The 21,522-nt window shown below is 42.9% G+C and overlaps 1 protein-coding gene across 8 annotated transcripts in view; it reads left to right on the forward strand.

Annotated features, from left to right (window-relative positions):
- The window catches only part of SAMD11 (sterile alpha motif domain containing 11), a 240,511-nt gene that overhangs the window by 121,007 nt on the left and 97,982 nt on the right, over nucleotides 1-21,522 (forward strand). For all 8 annotated transcript variants that reach the window (XR_010793141.1, XM_066606881.1, XM_066606878.1 and 5 more), the window contains exon 3: nucleotides 15,025-15,194. Coding sequence is in view for 7 of the 8 variants with exons in the window: in XM_066606881.1 (XP_066462978.1) it covers nucleotides 15,025-15,194 (170 nt within the window). In the remaining variant the exon portion in view is untranslated. The remainder of the gene's footprint in view (nucleotides 1-15,024; nucleotides 15,195-21,522) is intronic.

Consider the following 21,522-nt stretch of genomic DNA (forward strand, 5'->3'; position numbering starts at 1 on the left):
ACATACTCAGCCCATGGTCCAGAGTAGCACAGTTTTTGAAGAAAGCAGCCGTGTTTCTCTATGAGCGTTATATTAGTGGTTACAGTTATAGTCACTAAACATACCCCAATCCCAAAGTACCAAATGGGGGCTGTAAAGAGAGCACTTCCTACTTCTGCGGTTCCTTGTGTATCACATGATCCATTGCTCCACAAAGTGGGTCTGAAAACAATAATGTGACATACACTCCACAATTCCTTGAAAGTCACAGAGTATATCATATGACCCTTTTCAAGAGCCGCTGACTCGGGTAGTGTTCTCTTCCCCCACCCCCTTCCCAGTTGAGTACCTTACTGGGTATGTATAGCGGATAGAATAAAGTGACACCTTGCAAAAGGGGGGCACGGTGTGTCAAGTCTAGCACAAGACCCAAGGGGCAGTGTAATAGAATTCAGAAGACTATTTTCATATACCCTATTAAGGAATTCTTTGTTAATGGGGTTGTGCCTACTGATTGCCCTAGGTCCTGCTCTTGGCACCTCCAGCAGTCAGCTCCTTTGTTCTGAGACATGCACGAGGGTCCTGAGAAGGGGAACCCCGCTCTATGATTTTTTTTTATGCCCGATTAGAGCATATGAACTAGTGTTGTGCTCTTGGACCACCCTTTTTAAAGAAAGGAGGTCCTGTTTCAGGATCCTCATTTTTTGGGTAAAGATTTGGCTAGAGTAAAAGATCAACTACAAAGAGCGTCTTTCAGTCTTGAAACCTACCTGTGTTAACACAGGCAATTCATTAATTTGAATGGCCATTATGTAATTCCTGATTTTCCCTGTGGCGGTGCTGTTAGGTAAATTAAACATTTTGTGCCAGGTTTTCTCACACATTGGAGCTGATCGCTGGGATCTAAGCAGAGACAATTTGTTAGCAACTTAATAGGGAAAGTGGAAACCCCCTTTTTAAGGAGAACTATAGAGGAAGAACAGTTGTTTTTTAGTTCCTTCTTGTTGATGAAGCCTCTTCTATTAATATTAGCAAGGTTTATAGGCTCTATAGGTTGTCTGGTCACTAATCTGAAAGCCATGCAGGCTTGAGGTTTGTACATTGACAGAAGAACCATTACAAATGCTTGCTACTTGCCGTGTAAATAAATGGTGTTAAATCTGTGTGTTCTGGCATCATTACCATCACTCATGTGATGTACAGTAATTAGGATTAGCTTTAATTTTATAGCGGAGGTATTAATGCCACCAAGATTTGTGGGCTGTTGCTCTAACTACAAAGATGCTGCTTTGAGCGACCTTGTGTCACACAATCACTATAGTTGTGTGCCAACGTGTCTCTGCGTCCTTTTGCCTCCGTGTACCTTTTTTGATTGCACTTTGTCCATTGTTGGTAATGCTTTGTTTAGGGAAACATGAAAGAAGTAAAGCAGGATTACATTTCAAAATGTATTGGCCCTGACTCTGGGCATTACGTTATGGAAATATGGCCCATGTTGAAGTGAAGTGCCACCTGGCTGTATATTTTTGTTTTATAAATTGGTAAGTGAAGGTATTGTTTGCTAGAGATTCACACAATTATATTCCACATAATGTAGGACCTAACAAAAATGCTACTTGTTTAACTTGTGAATGCCAACAGCAATGGTGGTGTGACAGTAGAGGTAGCCATGCTCCTTATGCTACCTTGCATTGTGGGCATGCATTAGATACTCACAGCTTAACACATTCCAATCCAATTTGTATCCTGGTTTTCCTAGGGGGCTTACTCTTTTTCTGCCGTTATACAATAGCGCTATATGTTGGCTGAAGCCAGTATTGCATGAGGTGACACGTTGGATAGGCTCCGACAGCAGAGAGGCTGGCAATATACAGTAAGAGAACTCCGCTGGACGTCTTCCAACATCGGAGCTGTACAGCCTTAAATTATAATGTCTTCAGACGTCAGACAGTGGATTGGGAAGGGTTAATTGTTGACCCGTCAGAAGACCCCTTAATACCATCTATTCTCCTCTCTGGTCCTACAAGAATTATGGGGAATAAATATACATTGCAAACTGTGTTGATTTTTCAGGCTAAACAGTTGTGGCACAGTTGTTACACATTGCCTTTATACTTCTTAGGCTGCTTCCGCACGGGCTGCAAAATCATCGCTACAATGTGAAACCAATGGTTTCCAATAGGTTCTTTCAAATGAGCGATCTTTTGTAGCCTGTGCTATGTAGCCTCAAGGGTATGATCACACGTAGCAGAAATGCTGCAGATTTTCCGCAGCGGAAAATTCAACGGCAACATCCGCGGCAGTTCTGCAAAAGGCAGAGTCAAAATCTGCCCCATCGCAACGCACACAACTCGCCCCTGTGAATAAGCCCTTAATTGTCCTTTCTGCTGCCCAGTCCCACTCAGTGAATGGGATTGAGCTGCAGTACCAGGCACAGTCTCTACATGGTGTACGGGGCTGTGGCTGGTCAACAATGAAGAGGTCTCGGAGCTCACTGGGGCCTGCTTAATTAGTTGATCGGTAAGGTGCCAAGCATCTGTCTCCCACTGATCTCATATTAATTACCAATCCTAAATATAGGCCATCAGTATCCTAGTCCTGGAAAACCGCTTTAAGGATCGGTTTACATATGTGTTGTAAGTTATGTTCATAACAGAAGCCATGATGCTTTGCTAGATTTGTTGGACAGGAACACCACCACCACCAGATGGACCACATTGGCTCACAATGAAGTTCGTCTGGGTTGCAGTATGGTTTCTGCAATGTTGAAGGCAAAAATAAAGTTATGTGCTGCGCTATTAGATTGCTACTAGCAAGGAATCAAAAAACACCATATTAAGGTGAGGAAATCTCTTACTTTCTGTTATCAAGGGCCACAGATCCTCCCAGCTATTCCTTTCTGTCTTGTATCAGAATACCTCACATGAAAACTAATATCTCCTTGTTTTTTAACATCCTATGAAAATTCTTAGCAGCGGCTTTTACGAGGAGGAAACTATTATTTATTATCTGTGAGAGTAAGCACGGGGTGGTTTATGGTACAGGGGGTGGTGCAGGGATCACAGTCTAGATGGCAGGATTTCCGTCACATATGGAAAAGGTTACGGGCTCTGGTCTCCCAGTAGTGGGTCGCACAGGGTTTTTCTTTTAATCTCACCCCAGGGCAGCATTTCCTAAGTAAATCCAGGGGACCTCTCATGATTTTCACAGCTCCATACCAGTCCTGAAAATAGTCAAAAACTCCATCCAAAAACTAACTTTAAAGTTTCTATGACTGGCTTGTCTAACTATATGCAAGATGGGGAATGTTCATCATTTAGCTGTGGTGGTGACTTCTTTGCGGAGATATCTTAAAAATAACTTCACCCAAAACCGATGTTTCTATGACTATAAGAAATTGAAGATATACCCCCCCCCCTAAAATAAGACCAACCCTGAAAATAAGCCCTATCTACATTACATTAGTTCTTGCAGTCCTTGGCTGCCCACAGAAGATCACTTGCTGGTTATGGAATTCATAAACCCGACCTGCAGGAAGCGATGGTTCTGATTGATTTTTGAGTGTTGCTCAGCCAGTCAATGCAGCGCTTGATGAACCAATGCGAAGGCTGTGATTGGTTCATCAAGCGCTGCATTGATTGGTTCTTCGACCGCTGCCCAGCCAATCACAGCCATTGCATTGTGGAGGCAGGATTTATGAATTGACCAATCAATGCTTTGGCTCAGCCAATTCATAAAACCCGCCTTCACAATGTGATGGCAGTGATTGGCTGAGCAGCGGTTGAAGAACCAATCAAGCCATCGCATTGGTTCGTCGAGCGCTTTGTTGATTGGCTTGAAAACCATCGTCGGAGCCATCGTTTTTTAGAGGCGGGATTTATGAATTCCGTAACAAGGTAGTGATCTTCTGTCCGAGGACTGCAAGAAGCACATCAGAGCTCCAGAGAGCAGCAGGAGGGACCTAGACTGCTGGGTAAGTATAATAAGACATCCCCTAAAAATAAGATCTAGCGCCTCTTTTGGGGCTAAAGTTAATATAAGACAGGGTTTTATTTTGGGGGAAACACGGTATCACTTCTGATTTCCCAACCTTTTTCATCCTATGGATCCTTTGTTGAGGACTGGGCTTTGGGATTAGGCCTCTGGGTAGAGAAGCATCTTGGATGGCGTTGTCCTTTAATTATGCATATATTGTTCCAGGTCAGCATATTACTATTAAATGATGCCAGTAAACGACGTGACGCTATAATGACTCCCTCAATCTTATAACGTGAAAAAAAAGCGTGGATGCCAGGCTTAATGAGACATTGCAATTAGTGCGTAATCATGATGGATCTCATGAATGACTGATCATAATATAAAGCAGCAGCCCAGGCAGACTGAGGATAGACTGACAAGACAGAGCTCTTTCATTATAGCGGCTCCGCTGTGACTGCCGGTTTCACACAGATTTTTTTTTTTATTGTTTAACTAATGACCTTTCATGCCCATTCATGGTGAAATGTCTCTCAGACACCTATGGTGGTGTGACATCTTTCTGTTCACAGACCCTCCTGCATTTGGCAGTAGAGATAGGTAAATCACAGTAGAGATCTTCCAACATGATGGACCACTTTTGGTTCACTTTGAAGCTCTTGATATCCCTTCATACATTTTTTTGGCCCAATTTCTTGTTTTATAGCAAATCTGCTGCACTGTTACGCTATGGTAGAGCATACTCCTCCGTCTCTCCAGAATGGCAGGAGTTAACATGGGAGCAGTGCTTTGCTTGTTATTTTTCCTTTCTCTGCTTCCGCACGCTCTTCACAGCTTGCTGCCGATGAGGGACGCGCAGCGCTGGGATCAATTAAAGCCTGACGAGCCCTGACTGGGGAACCTTTCCATTTCAGCCCATCTCCAGATGTCACAGCTGGGGATGCAGCTGTTCTGACCTCCTCCTGCAACCCAGGGAGGTAGAAGCGGAGGGCCTTCATAATAAGTGTGTGTGTGCGCTGTGTGTGTATGTCATACATGGTAGAAAGAACTATTGCGCAGCATGTAATAACTAGACTTAAAACCTGTGCATGGGCCGAAAGTGTCAGAACTGCCAGTCTTTTACTGATTGAAGTCAATCATCATGTTTGGCTGTATTTTTTTTGTTCAAACTGCATAGAAAAATGAAACGTGGACTTTTTTTTTTTCCAAGGCAGCTTTGATAAAGCTTATGGTAACTTGCTCTTTAAACCATATAGTCACGAATGCATGAATTGTTTAGTAATAGAATTTTTTGCAAAATCCCAGACAGAGGAGTCCAAAAGTAAAAAAAAAAAAAATCTGGTACTCCAGCACGCTTTTTAAGTTTAAAAAGATAATCTAAGCCTGTTTTCACACCTGTTTTTTTACAATCCTGCACGGGTCCTGTCTTCTATACAGAAAACTGCATAGGAACAGAAATCAGTATAGAACCAGGGTGAAACCATAAGGGTCAGTATGTGAGACAGACACATCTTTGGTCTCTCTTTCACATAGTTTGCATCATTGTCACAATGGATAACTCTTTTCTATGCAGTTAAACAGATTGACATAGATGGAAACCACTTAAAGGGGTTGTCCAGATGGAAACTACTGATGGCCTACCATCAAGATAGGTCATCAATAGTAGATCAGTGGGGGTCTATCACTTGAGACCATCACCAATCAGCTGTTCACCAGCCTGGTACACTAAGCTAATTTCTGCAGGAAGCAGACAGCGCAGTTCTTACAGCAGTGGCCAGGCTTCCTATTGCAGACCAAGTTCCTTTTGAAATAAATGGGAACTCGCCTGCAATACTAAGACAGGCCACTGCAGTAAGAACTGAGCTGTCTGCTTCCTGCAGAAATTAGTCAGTGCAAGGATGCTCCAGCCCAACGAACAGGGCTCCTGGGTGACTATTGATGGCCTATTCTGAGGCCATATTGATAGACCATCAGTACTTTACAATTCGACAACACCTCTAGCCATGGTGCTTTTCTGTTCACTTTAGGGCTGGGTTCACACTGGGCGGATTTGCCGCGGAAATTCCGTCCGGAATTCCACTGCGGCAAATCCCCAACTGCGGCCGCTAATTCTCAGAAATCTCGTCCACGCGGGAAGGCGAATCCACTGCGGCAATGCCGGTAGAAGCCGTCGCCGCGGCACGGAACCGCCGGCCGCAGCATGTTCATTTTTTTTTCTTAAGCTGCGGCCGTGCTCTCCTCTATGGGAGCGCTGGCCGCAGCAGAAAGGCGTGCAGCCAGGCTTCTATAAAACCCGTGGCTAAGTGCCACGGGTTTTGAAGCAGCGGATTCCCGGTGGAAATCTCGCTGTTTTTCGCTGCGGCCGAACCACGAGATTTCCACCCAGTATCTGCCCAGCGTGAACCCAGCCTAAAAAATTATTAAGAGCAGATGAAACGGAGACTAAAGATGTATCCATTTCATATATTGACCCCTGTTCCATACCGATTCCGTCCTGGTTTGTGTACCCATGGGCCTCGTGTGGTGCAAAGTGTTAAGGCAGCAGCATGCAGTCATAAGCTCTTTCTCACGACCTAAAGTTTTGCAGGTGCAATCCGGTAGCCGGCTCAAGGTTGACTCGGCCTTCCATCCTTCCAAGGTCAGTAAAATGAGTACCCAGCTTGCTGGGGGGTAATAAATAAAAAATTACCTGAAAGCGCTGTGGAATAAGTTAACAAGTCCCTATGCAATTTTCTGTTTGTGTCATAGAAAGAGGAACTTGGCTAGATCCAGCACTATTAAAACTAGGTGTGGAAAGAGCCTAAGGGTGCAGCATAAATCCCCACGAGCGCAGCACAAATCCCCACGAAATAGCACAGCAAATTTTTGACAAGCATGCCAGAGGTTGGACAGACCCCATTTATAGGCATATTTTCGTTGCTCTGCTCTGAGGACCCAAACAGTGGAAATAGACTTGAGATCTGAAAGCAGGTCAGAATGTGGTCTTACACAAGAATTGGGAATTGGGGGATTCCTTGTACTTGCTGGGCTATACGTTATATTTGGGCTAATTTCAATCATAGAATGGTAGAGTTGGAAGGGACCTCCAGGGTCATCTGGTCCACCCCCCTGCTCATTGCAGGATCCACTAAATCATCACAGATATTTGTCCAGCCTCTGTTTAAAGACTTCCATTGAAGGAGAACTCACCACCTCCTGTGGTAACCTGTTCCACTCATTAATCACCCTCATTGTCAGAAAGTATTTTCTAATATCTCATTTGTGTCTCCTCCCTTTCAGTTTCATCCCATTGCTTCTAGTCTTTCCTTGTGTAAATGAGAATAGGGCTGATCCCTCTGCACTGTGACAGCCCTTCAGATATTTGTAGACATCTATTAGGTCTCCTCTCAGCCTTCTTTTTTGCAAGCTAAACATTCCCTAGATCCTTTAACCGTTCTTCATAGGACATGATTTGCAGACCACTCATCATCTTAGTAGCTCTTCTCTAAAAAAGACATTGAAATTGCTCCAGTTTGTCTAAGTGGGGTGCCCAGAACTGGACATAGTATTCCAGATGAGGCCTAACTAAGGAAAAGTAGAGGGGGAGAATGACCTCATGTGATCCAGACTCTATGCTTCTCTTAATACATCACAGAATTGTGTTTGCCTTTTTGGCTGCTACATCACATTGTTAACTCATGTTCAGTCTATGATCTATTAGTATACCCAAGTCTTTTTCACATGTGCTGCTGCTTGACCCAATTCCTTCCATTCTGTATGTACTTTTTTCATTTTTCTTGCCCAAATGTTGGACTTTGCATTTCTCCTTGTTAAATACCATTCTGTTAGTTGCTGCCCACTGTTCAAGCTTTTCTAGATCTTTTTGAATATTCTCTCTCTTCCCTAGTGTTAGCTATACCTCCTAGCTTTGCGTCGTCAGCAAATTTGATCAATTTGATCAAGGACAGAGTCTTGTGGTACCCCACTTGATACATTCTTCCACTTGAATGTGCAGCCATTTATGACCACTCTTTGAGTATGATCACTCAGCTAGTTGGGAATCTACCTAACAGTTGCCTTGTCAATCCCATATTTGGTCATTTTTTCAATAAGTATGGTATGAGATACGTTGTCAAATGCTTTACCAAAGTCAAGATATACCAAATCCGCCGCATTTCCTTGATCAACCCAGTCAGTGATTCTGTCATAGAAGGAAATTAGTTTGTTACAAACCCATGCTGGCTCTGGTTAATTACTCCATTTTCATCCAAGTACTTGCATACATGCTGTTTAATAATTAGTTCAAAGATCTTTCCTGGTATAGAAGTCAGGCTCACAGGCCTGTAGTATCCTGATCCACCTTCTTCCCTTTTTTGAAGATGGGGACAACATTTGCCCTTTTGCAATCTTCCGGGAATTTTTAAAGATTATGGTGAATGGTTCAGCAATTACCTCCGCTGCTTCCTTTCACAGGCGAGCGCGATATCTGCCCAATATCGTACTCTGGAATGTGCAATGTCCCCGCAAATGCAAGGTTTTTTGTTTGTTTTTTGGGAAAAAAAACCAAAAGCACTTAAACACCTTGCATCACTTCAGGGAAGACGCTTTCATCATACTGGAGGATTGGCAAGTGTTTCCATCGTTTTCAATGGCAAAACTTGCCTCGCACCGTTAAACGTTTTTTTCCGGACCCATTTAAGGATAAGGGGCAAGGCGTTCCGAGTGAATGCCCAAAGATAGGACACACCGCAATTTTTTTCCTGCATTACGAGAAAAAAATTGCCCATCTATTTGACCCCATTCAAAAAATTGGGTTCATATTTGTGTGACATTTATGCGTCTCGCAAGACACAAATCTCACACAATTTTTTTTGACGTGTAAAAGCGGCCTAAAGGAATCACACAGTATTTTGTATTTAATGCCTCCCAGAAAATGGGTATATTTTTTTTCAGTTTTCTACCTTTATAAGAAATCAAGATGAGCAAATTGCTTCACCAACTACTGATCTGCCATAAATGTACTCGGCGCGAAGTAATTCGCCGACTTTGTGATTCGCTCTTGCCAAATTGATGCGAGCATTTAACAAATCAATTCAGCCATTGTATTCTATTGACTGCTAAATCAGCAAATCGGGAGGATCGATTCACCATCACTAAAAATAAGTGCTGATCAGAAGTGATAATAATACGTGTGTGCCAGAGGATTGAGAGATACATTAAAATGACATCTGCTCGCTGATTATACAGGCTCACAGTGCTCAAATCGGAAGGCATTTGCAAGGATGTCGGATCTCTCAGTTTTCAGCATTTCTACCAGAGGTTATTTGTAGAGCCCTGACACTGTGAGGATGAGATAAACTGGCCACACACATAAGATAGCATTCGCCCAAGCCATCCTTCTGCAGCTGCTATGTTCTTAGACTCCCTGAACAGGAATGTTATTTCAATAGGGGATAAGCAGCTGCCAGCAGCGCCATTTATCTCCTGTGGAAACAAAGGATCAAACTATCCAACCTTGCTTTCCCTGATCAGAGATTTTGGGGATAGTCAGACTGTCTACCCTATACATATGACATCTAATGTATGCGCCAGAAAACCTATATGTGCACAAATGCTGGGAATGATAGCCAATGCTCACTGAATGAAGTGGTCAATGGGTCTACACAGACAACGTAGCCAGCATGTTGCCCTTTAAGGACTTTTCAGTTTAATGACCGCACAATGGTTTAGTAGTTAGTACTGTTACATTGGAGCACTGCAGGCAGGGAATCCTATGCATATACATCGGCAACTTTATTAGAAACCTCCATCTAGCAGTTCATTGGAACTTTTTTGGCAGCAATTCGTTGTGGTGTCCACCTGTGGGTATCAGAGCGCCCACGGTATGCATAGAAAATGTTTCCCATATCGCTGCTCCACCTGCACTAGCCTAAACTATTGACACCTGACAAAAAGGGTTCAACTATTCATGCTGCTTGCACCAAATTCTAACCCACCCATCAGCATGGTGCAGCAGAAATCTGGATTCATTTGACTAGGCAATGTATATCTACTGCTCAGTGATCCAATTTTTGTGCTATTTTGCCCACTGGAGTCTCGCCTTTCTGCTTTCCTTACACAGCAATTACACTCTAACTGGTCATCTGCTGTTATAGCCCATTGATGCTAAGAAATGATGATGTGTGCATTTGGACACATTAGTTGGAGCTTCAGCTGACAGGAAGGGTTCATCGATTCATGCCGCTTGTGTTAAATTCTAACGCTCCAATCAGCATAATGCAACAAATTCATCTGACTAGGAGATGTTTTTCCACTGCTTAGTGATCAAATTTTCTCACCCCCTTGCCCACTAGAGTCTTGTCTTTCTGTTTCTTTTAATCAACAATGGTACTTGAACTAGTCTTCTGCTGTTAAAGCCCATTTGTGTTAAACATCAATGAGTCAAACTTGCACACAGATTAGTTGGAGTACCGACATTCTTTCCATATGCAATTTGCTTGACTATGCACTCACTGCCCATTCATCAGAATGATTCTTGACATCCTTCTCTGATCCCTTTTGTTGATGAGTTTTTTACATCCGCAGGATCCCCTTTTGCTGGTAGTTTTTCCTAAAGCTTTCTCAATTGATTTTATGTTTCATTATGGGGTGGTGTGTCTAATTTTCATACAGGGAAGCTCCAACCGTGAAATGGCCAGTGTCTCTTAAAGATACCTACACACAGCCGAGCGCGACATCGGGCCGAGACACTCTGACAGAATTAGCGCTCGTAAACGTGCGTTTACGTAGCAAAGCAAGGAGTTTTTCGGCCAAGCGTCCCATCCCTTATGTGAAGTAGTGATCCTCCGGCTCAGCTTTCAGCAAGTATCGGCAAGAGTTTCCCATTGCTTTCAATGGCAAACTTCGGATCATACTTGCTTGCACCCAAGGCTCTGCTGCTCCACGGGAAAGGGGAATCCTCGTGGCTGAGCAGCTCCGTCTCAGGACAAAACCAAACAGCGCCAAATGGACCCCATTGACCATAATGGGGTCTGTTTGGTTTCCTCTCCAATGCCCGGCTTTTAGTCTGAAAAAAAGCACTGCATTCAGCACTTTTTCTTCTGAGCCGGATCTGCAGCGGAACCTCCGACCGGAAGTTCGCAACGCAGATGTAAAACTGGCATACTAAAGTGGCCATTCAGTGTAGTGTGCATGCTATTTGCATGTTTGCTGGATTTATGCCTGTTTTTTGCACAGTTGGGTAAAGGGATCCTAGTATTTAGATGGTCATTGCCAGCATGAAATTTGAGCAAAGCTTATTCAATGTACATGGCAAAGTTAACACCAGAGAGAGAATACCGGTGTCGTGCAGCGCCCCCTCAGGGTGGGCACTTGGCATAACACGTAGTATGCATTTTTCCAGAATGCTTTTTAAGGCACTTGACTGCAAAAGATGTGGCTCTAAATGAATAACTAGATACTTTTCTTTGTGTAGTAAGGGGAAGAGTCTCTATATGTTTACTTTGCCATATCTGTACGTCTGTTTCGGCTTTTGTTTTATGAAAATGCTCATTGGAAGACTTTAAAGAGGACTGTAATATCTATAGAAGTCTTTGGGGGGGAGGTGAAAGGTCAAACAGGAGCTGTGACAGCTGGGAAATAGTGTCTCTTCTTGTGCAGATAGTCACCTTCCCTCCCAGTGTCACAGTTAAATGCCTGCATATCCTTTCTTGTTATTAATCACGAGTCCCTAGATGTTCTCTGACTACTGCTAACTGCCCCTCTGCACCTTAATGGCCATAAAGAGTTTTTATGATCCAGTCGCTATCTTTTCTCTCTGACGCACATTCAATCACAATGAATCCTTTCCTGTGTCCTCTCCGAGTAGGCTTTTATTTTTTTTTTCTCCGTCTGGCAGGATGTACCGCTTCTTTTTTTTTTTCTGGCTACCATTAGCTTATAACATGCCAATTTACATTGGGAAGTGAAGGTCAGTAGGTGCGAAGAAAATATCTGTGGATGGTTGCAGTTTTTACTGTTGGTATAATGTGAAAAAAAGATTTTTTTCCCGTGAATTATGCAACTTTGCTTACTTGTTAGAATTACCTTGATCACCTAATGTGACGATCCAACGCTTTAGAACGGGGGAAAAGATTTTGTTGTGCGTTTACTTAACCTTTTCCAATCCAATTTGTATCCTGGTTTTCCTAGGGGGCTTACTTTTTTTCTGCCGTTATACAACGGCGCTATATGCTGGCTAAAGCCAGTACTGCATGAGGTGACACATTGGATAGGCTCCGACAGCAGAGAGGCTGGTAATATACAGGAAGAGAACCCTGATGGACGTCTTCCAACATCAGAGCTGTACAGCCTTAAATCATAATGTCTTCAGAGGTCCGACAGTGGGTTGGAAAGGGTTAAAGGGCTTATACAAAAAAAAATACTTCTATCACTTATCCACAGGATAGATGAAAAGTCTGATCCGGGGGGGGGTCTCACTGCTGAGACCCTTACCGATCCTGAGAATGGGTGTCCTATGTCGCCCTCTTCTCTTCGCTGTACTCGCTCATACTGACATCAGGTTGAATAGAGCGAAGTTCGCACATCTGTGGCTCCGCTCCATTCCTTTCTGTAGGGCTGATGGAAAGAGCCAAGTACAAGCACTCAACTGCTTCGGTAGTCCCGTTGAAAACAAAAGGAGTACTGCTGTGTCCGCACGACCGCCGCTCCATTCAATCTCCTCCTCACTTCTGGGGGTGCAGTGTTCCTGCGGTGAGGTGGAGCAGGGCATGGGACCCTAGTCTCAGGATCGGTGAGTGTCTTAGCGGTGAGATCCCCACCGATCAAACTTTTAGGACCTATCCTTTGGATTGGTAATAATGGTTGTTTCTGGTACAATCCCTTTAACTGTAGGAACTCAACTAGTATGCTTATCTATCCAGATGTGTACATTGTATTTATCGGTTTTTGGCACTCATTACCACAGAAGACAGCAGAAAGCGCGGTTATAGTAAAAATGGCAAAATAATTTCAACCTGCCCAAAGAAGCTTGGCATGGGTGCAGACAAAGCAGTCTGCTACTCATGGGCAATATAGAATGCAGTCTGCTACTCATGGGCAATATAAAATGCGTTACCCGCCCATCTATGCCAAGTTTCTTTGAGGTGAGAATGGTAGTGGATATTGTTAACCTCCTTTGTGCAGCAGCTTCAGTTACAGGGCTATCAGTCTTATGTGTATTATGAACCATGGTGGCTTAGTGGTTGGCACTGGGGTCCTGGGTTCAAACCCCTCTAAGAACAGCTTAAAATGCGTGCATTGTTTCCAGAATGCTCTTTAGTGGCACAGGACTGCAAAATCGAAGATGGCCCTAAATTAATAACAAAATACTTTTCTTTCTGTAGAAAGGGAAACCTGCTCTATATAATGGCTTTGCCATATCTATACGTCTGTTTTTGTTTTATGTAAATTCTCATTGGAAAACTTTGGAAGACTGTAATATCTATAGAAGTCTTTGCATGGAGTTTGTATGTTCTCTTCATGATTGCTTGTGTCCCCCTGGGTACTCCGGTTTCCTCCCACACTCCAAAAACATACAGATATAGATTGTGAGCCCCAAGTGATACATAATATGCGTAAAGGTGTTTATTATTATATATTATGTTGTGTGACTGCTTAAAGCAACCCTCCAGTTTTGGGACAAATTTCTGTTGCGGGACCCGAGAAGGGGGGGTGGGGGTATAATATCCACTGCTGTTCTCATCTGCCAATGTCCCTCCAATCCACTGGTTCAGGATCCACTGTCTACTGTTTTTGGTAGTCCAAGATGGCAGCTGCAATTTCCTATCTACGTAATGCACGGTGCACGCTTCTCTAATTGCCCAGTGCTGATCATGTGAGCAGTACTCCCCAATCAGAGGGCAGGTATAGTGTATTGGTAGTCTAGCAATACTAAAGGCACTTTGAGGATTAAGTAGTCTGAAGATTGCATCGGCCATCTTGGATAGCCACAAAATGGGTCGTGGAACTGGAAGATCAAAGGGACATCAGCACAAAAGACTAACAGCAGATAGTATAACTGTCTCCTTTGGACCATGACAAGGTTTTATCCCAAAACTGGAGGGTTGCTTTAATACTTGCTGATGGAACTCTCCAAATAAAGTTATTGAAGCAAGCTCACACTTAGTAATGTTTTATTTTTTATTTTTGGTTACAATCAGACATCCATGGAGAAGTAATGGGACCACAGTTACAGGCTTTCCACATCTTGAAAGATGGAGATCCCCACTTTACTACTCCATGGATGTATCCCATGCAAACAAATAGTATGTGGTGTGCATTATAAAGTGTGTGCATCTATTATCCCCACATATCTTAATGCAATTTGCTAGTCTCAGAGAACTCCTATAAATGATAGACCTTGCTTCCATTACTTTTCAACAGTTTTTAAAAGGACCACTCTGGCAAAAACACTTTTTTTTCATCCTTACCTTCTCGGCTCATTGACTGTTATACTCTGAAGGTCTCCTCTGTGTATTCCATCCACTTCCCTGCAGTGCAGCCCCCTGCCTGATACTTATGAGGCACCATCTTGAGAGTGACAGATTTTAGTTTTACTTTTACATTTTATCCCATGATGCATCAGCACAACTATACCAGTGGCCATACCATTCCCTCCTGCAGGGGGGCAGTTTAAGTATCATTCCCTTTTATAGTCACCTAAATCAGCTACAAAACATAAATAAGTATGCAGTCAGGAGGATCACACAGACTGAAAAACTGACTTAATTTGAAATCATGAAACACTAAGAAAATGTGAGCTGCTAAAATTTGAGATGATGTGACCATTCAGATAGAGTGAAATGACTTATATATATATATATATATATATATATATATATATATTACACACATACTGGGGGGATGGCTACATAATGAATGAATTTTTAAAAAATCACCAGAGTGGCCCTTTTTAAACTATTCCTTTAGTTCTTAAATGTTGTTTTTGACATCAAGACCTTTTATTTCTAATTGTACGGTTGAGATAATGAAAATTGCTGAGCAATATTCTTCAGAATACTTTAGCATTTTTATTTTCTCCTTCTTGCACAGAATCGGGGACGACTAGCTGAGAAAAGAACTATCCCACTTCCACCTAGCAGGATACCGAAAAAGGAACCCTGCTCTGTGTTCTCCCCAGGGGAGGAGAGTCCCAAAGGCAATGGAGAAATCCATTCTGTAAAGCTGGAAGAGGATCTGCACATTAGTATCATGAAAAGAAGGTACATGTCCTAACGAGACGCGGCGTTTAACAAGCTCCCAGTGCCCCTGGGGTAGAGGCTTTGAACAGCCGTCATGTGTGGGCTCATTTTGGCTGATTCCTCCCTCATGCTGGCAACATATTCACGGAAACAGGATCAGTTCGTGCCTTTCGGACAGCACCTGCTGCATTCACTGATCCAGTCCCAGCATGAGACAGGGCAGCGCTGCTCTGCTAATCTTGTAAGATCTCAGGGTGGGAAAATGTCTGCTGGAGAGATACAAGTCTCTCTCCTCTTTCCATATTATGACTCTTTGTAGCTGATTAAGTTTTGTTTGCTATTAATCTTTCTCTAGTTGCAAAGTTTGTCATTGATGAACTACTTTTCGCTACATGTGAACTAAATTCATTTGCTGTTGCTCATGTAGCACTGGTATATTTTTCGCAGCATCTACAGTGATTGTCCTCATGCATGTCCGTCCCTGATTGGGGCGTTATATTATGAGCCCCATCGCAGAGTACCCAGATGAAACCTTTAGAAATAGGAGGAGGACATGCAAAATCAACTTGTTTATCCCTGCTCTGCAAGGCAACACTGCTAACCACTGAGCCTCCATGCTGCTCAACAGTTGTCCTCTGCACAATCTGTACCTTGTCTGCCCCCTCTTCCCAAATGTGATGATCAATACTGGGACAGCTGTTTTGTTGTCTGACTTCCACAAGAATGGAGACAATCCATTTATAATGACGTAATGACTTTTCAGCAATGAATGATAGGCAATTTATAGGCTATATATGGGCTAAATACTTGCTTTCACTGTCTGTCGTATATTTCACTGCAAGTGTTGGACTCTCTTTACGCCGTGTTTCTGTGATCAGCTTGATGTATGCTCCAGGAAGGCTCCTGGCTAGAGATGAGCGAACCTACTCGTTTCGAGTAATTGATCGAGCGCCGCGATTTTTGAGTACTTCCGTACTCGGGTGAAAAGATTCGGGGGGGGGGCGGGGGAGGCGTTGCGGAGCAGGGGGTAGCAGCGGGGAACAGGGGGGAGCCCTCTCTCTCTCCCTCTCCCCCCCCCCCCCCCCCCACTCCCCGCTGCAACCCCCCACTCACCCACGGCGCCCCCCGAATCTTTTCGCCCGAGTATGGAAGTACTCGAAAATCGCGGCGCTCGGGCGAAAAAGGGGCGTGGCCGAGTACGCTCGCTCATCTCTACTCCTGGCACATACATCAAATAGATCCAGAGGCCCCCATTCACTTTTCGGCCTCCTGATGCATACTGTGGGGGAAACCAAAAAATCATCCATTAAGCAGACACAATAGTCTATGGGCGGCAGACACCACACTATGGCATAGGCACAGGTATCCATTTGAAGGGGTTGTCCAGTTTTAAGCCATTGATGGCTTATTCTTAGAAAAGATACCCGGGATCTCTATCAATCAACTGTTTTCTGGGCCGATGCATTCCTGCGCTGATTTTTGCAGTGAGTAGACAGCTCTATTCCCATTGCAGTGGACAGGCTTGGTATTACAGGCTATTCACTTCAATTGGAACTTTGCCTGTAATACCAAGCCTGGCCACTGCAGTGAGAACAGAACTGTCTGCTTCTTGCAGAAATCAGCTCACCAGCTCAGAAAACTGTTGAGCAGTAAAGATCCTGGGTGGCGGATGCCTGCTGATCTTATATTGATGGCCTAATCTGTTTATAGTCTCATGATCTGATCAAATACTTTTCATGACTTATGTGTTGAACAGATACCACTATAGCCTATGCAGAGGCGTAACTTGAAGCTCCCGGGCCCCAATGCAAAACCTGGAACGGGGCTCCCAACCATAGTGCTTTATTCATAGTACTGGGCTTCCTATATGGAGAAGAGAGGCCTTATGGGCCCCCCAAGGCTCCTGGACCCGGGTGCAACCGCATCCCCTGCATACTCTATAGTTACGCCCCTGAGCCTATGGGTGATCAATGTGTGAAATAGATGCCTAACAGCAGCATTTGTTACCCATAGGCTATAATCGCAACTGTTTTTAATGGAGCTATACCCTGTTGGTGACTGATACCACTCTTGGGCACCAGTCTCTAGTAAACATATGTTGGGAGTTTTTCCCAACAATATACCTTTAATGGAAGCAGTTAACGCAGCATTCCTGGCCCCATGCAAAAGACCTAGACAGAAATCTCTGAAGCTACATCAAAAATATGACACAAGTTTCTTTGTTCAAAGGGACCAGTATAGCATCACACGTCTTTTTTTTTTTAGTCTACCTCCTTGTATCCAACTTGCTTTTCATTTACTTGGTGATTTAATGGTATTATCGCATATCATTTAGATAGGCCTGCTGTCCGCGTATCTGGTGACGTCATCCCGGACCGTCTGGTTGCCTTCAGTGCGGTAGCAATGACCCTTGAGATTTATTGAATAATGATAGTAGAACAATCCTTCCTGGCGCCAGTCTGATGATTCACACTTAACACAGTGAGATGTCAATGGACACTGACACACACCTGAGAGTCATGGGATATATGGCTGTGTGATGTGAGCGCTTGTGTAATAAAACTTCGCCTTGTTAAAAGCAGAATTTAAAGTTGCAATCACAGGAAAACGATAATGCATTACCCTACAGATTGTCTATCCCCTGCTCCTATATTTCTAAGGTGTCTATACATCTGGGTGGTCAGGTGGAAGAAGGGGTTTAGTGCAAAAGTATATCACAAGGGATCTTGTTAGTGCAGTCAGTGCCTTATAGTAATAGTTCAACCTGCAATCCACATTTTCATACCCAAAAGCGTTAGCATCTGCTTTTCTTTGATTGGATCATTCTCAGGCTTTTGAATTGTTCCCCGGAGATACACTGATGATGTCCTGTCTGTTCGTAACAATACCTCAAGTTTTTCCAAAAAGAGGTGACATAGTGGTCCTTAGTTTCTTATGTTTCTCTGTATTCCTAATTTTGGAATAAAGCATACCAAGGCTACTCATCCATCGGATTGTTAGATGCAGAGCTTTGAGGGTACAAGCCTTCACAAGTTATATTGACTAATGTAGTAAATTAGGTTGCATGGCGTAATTTTTCTCCTTCAGAAATATGTCTATCCATGGAGATAATTGACTATCACTTATGCCTTGGTTTCTCAATCTATGCCACCCACTGTTAAAGGGAACCTGACTTGTTGAAAATATAGTCGAATCTATGGGCTGCATGTTATAGAGCAGGAGGGACTGGACAGACTTATATAGAGGTTTGTGTGGAATAGTGTTGAGCGATTGTTGAAATAATTGAGTCAGGAGTGACCAACCCGATTAAAATAAATAAATAAATTGGATCTCCCAATTGCAACTTCCATCAAAATATATAAGCGTGAAAATCGAGTTCTCTAATTTGACCTCCTTGAACAGTGGTGGAGGCGGTGGCCCAGGTTAAAATCCCCATAAAGGTCCGATACAAACCTAGAAATCCAGCACTGCAAGGCAGCAATGCTAAGCCAACACACCTGTGCTTTATGCTCCAAGCCGATAGCCTATTTTTTGACAATTTTACTAAAAATCAAATTGGGATGATCCAATCCGATTTAGCAAAAATTGGCCTAATTTTTTTATTGCCCGTCCAATCACAACAAGCAACACTAGTGGAGAAAAACTCAATATCACTAGTAATTTATTAGTTTAAATCCATGCTCATTCTGGTCATATGAGTCCAGTGTGAGGTCCATCAGTGATTGACAGCCTACCTAATGAGTTTGTATACAGATAGCTGTAAAAGGGACCACCCGCTGGATTCCTAAGCTCAGAATAAGCAGCAATTTGGATACATTTCTTAGTAGACTGTACATTTTGCACCAAAACCGTATAAATCTGCTAGGCAACTCTTGCTCTGTGACTTTGCTCACAGATTGGACTACATTTTCAAAGTGACAGTTTTATTTAAAGGAGTTGTCCCAGTAGTAAACCATTGATGGCTTATCCACAGAATAGACAATCAATAGTAGATTAGTGGGGCTCCATCGCCCGGGATCCCCGCTGATGAGTTGTTCACCAGGCCCGTGAGCTTGTGCACTGAGTTGTTTTCTGCAACATTCTCACTGTAGTGGCCAGGATTGGTATTACAGGTAAAGTTCACATTGAAGTGAATGATAGAAGCCTGACCACTCCACAGGGAACGGAGCTATCTGCTTCCTGCAGAAATCGTCTCTGTGCATGAGCCCATTGGCCTAGTAGACAGCTGATTGGTCCCCCGCTAATCTACTGTTGATGGTCTATAGCAATAATTTACCACTAGACAACCTCTTTAAGTAGGCGGCTATATGCACTTTTCTGCAAAGTTGTAGCCCAGTCATATACACATTGCATGATCTGATTTACACATTCTCCGTAATCTATATAATATGCTCTCCTCTTCAAAATTACACTTACACTAGTTTTATTAATCCCCATTGAAATCTGTTTATGTTAATTTATTGTCATTAAAATATTATTATAGTAGCATATTTAACCAGTTTTGACCAAATCGAGGCATCAGTTCATACCCTGTCTCACATCATATTTGCTAAACGGTGACTTGGCCCAGTTGTGAAAACCTTGTAATTAAATCACATCAAAGTCACTTGAAACTAAATAGAAAAGAATTTAATTGAGTTCAATGTTATGATTTCAAATTTGCATGAGATTTCACCTCGAGAGACTCAAATATAATTTAATTGCATCGCAGCTAAATCTCCTTTTATTAAATCTTGCTATTAGTATAGGCGCTGGTTATCTCAGACTGCCCTGCCCCTGCAAAATAGGAAGCAGAGAAGTCTAGGTAGACTTGTGTTCTGTGGAAAGACCTGAAATTGGACTGTATAGATGCTCCCCCCCCCCCCCTTAACTCCTCTGGTTCTCCACCATCTTTTGTATAGGGGTTGTTGCCACTGTCCTTTCGCATCTGTACAAGGCACTTTTGTAGTTCCCTTTATAGTGGGTGGCCCGGGAGCTTTTCCCTGCAGGGAAAATCTGTGAAAGAGCTGTTGCGTCTTCATTCTCGGTTTGTGCAATGACTGATTGGTGGGGATCCCAATAGTTTGACCTCTACTGGTTAGTAAGTATTGACATGTCCTACCGACATGACCTCGCTTACTATCATGGGAATGCCCATTACAGGTAGACCACATCAACCTTCTAAAGTCTATAGGCATTGAATTACCATATGGCTATGATCATACAATTGAATTCCACATCAGAAAAATCCAATGTGGATTTTACACAAATTTATCTCAGTTCAATGGAGAAAATCTACACGCCAATTTCTTGACGGGGAACCTGCATCAAGAAGTGACATGTGAATTTTTGTTTTCTGTGATGCAGATTTGCAATAAACTACGGAGCACATTCCAATTGAAATTAATGGGACACTAATTTACACCAATATCACATCTGATTTGATGCAGAATCTGTGTGTATTCTGTCTCGAAATCCACCATGTTGAATATGGCCTATCAGTTCATATCAACCTAAAGGTAAACTTGATTGATGGGACAGCAGGAAGATGACACTATAAGAACTGGTGGTCATCATCTTCAGACCTCCCTTTCCACCATGGCTAATAGTAAGCTGATTTGTCATAGGATGTCATTATTGGGCATGGGATTATATAGAAACCCATTTTTGTATATGTAATATTGTTTAGTCAGTTGCCTAATACAAAAGTAAAAAAAAATTTATGTCATCGTTATATCAATTAACACACAACAGAATTGATTCACTCCGTTCATAATGACACAAGTTAGATGGCAGGTGCTCTTTATGAGCTACGCTTTCATATTAAACCTCAAAGTAAGATTGGCTATATTTTACGTTTTGGACATTTTAACTGCTTGTGAAGCAATGTAGTAGCTGCCTTTGGGGCTGAAGCTTGGCAGCAGGCAACTGTGAAGCAAGACCACACATAGAGATGATTACGAAGTAAATTGTACTTGTTGGGTGGATGCTGTAAATTAAATTATGATATGCTAACAACCCAGGTATTAAAGTTCCTTCCCTACCGCTCCAGGTCCCTGTATTCACTCACCACTGTAACCTCCAGCGCAATATACTGGAATATACTGGAATGTGTTCACCCCAAACCTCAGGTTTATTTTATAAACCACACTTTTTGGAAACACGCTAACTCAACCTATTTTAAGGAAATTCTTTACTCGTTGCCTCAGTCACTAGAGTTAGGCCGAGAGAACCGCATACAATACGCAAGATATCTTTTTTTTTTTTTTTAAGATCCTTCAGTGGAAAGCCTATATTTCTTTGTCTATTAAACTTAGGGTACTTTATGCTGGCATAGTTCATGCAACCACCGTTGGGATGCCTGCTTCTT

Source organism: Eleutherodactylus coqui, chromosome 6 (assembly GCF_035609145.1).
Source record: "Eleutherodactylus coqui strain aEleCoq1 chromosome 6, aEleCoq1.hap1, whole genome shotgun sequence".
NCBI classification, from domain to species: Eukaryota; Metazoa; Chordata; class Amphibia; order Anura; family Eleutherodactylidae; genus Eleutherodactylus; species Eleutherodactylus coqui.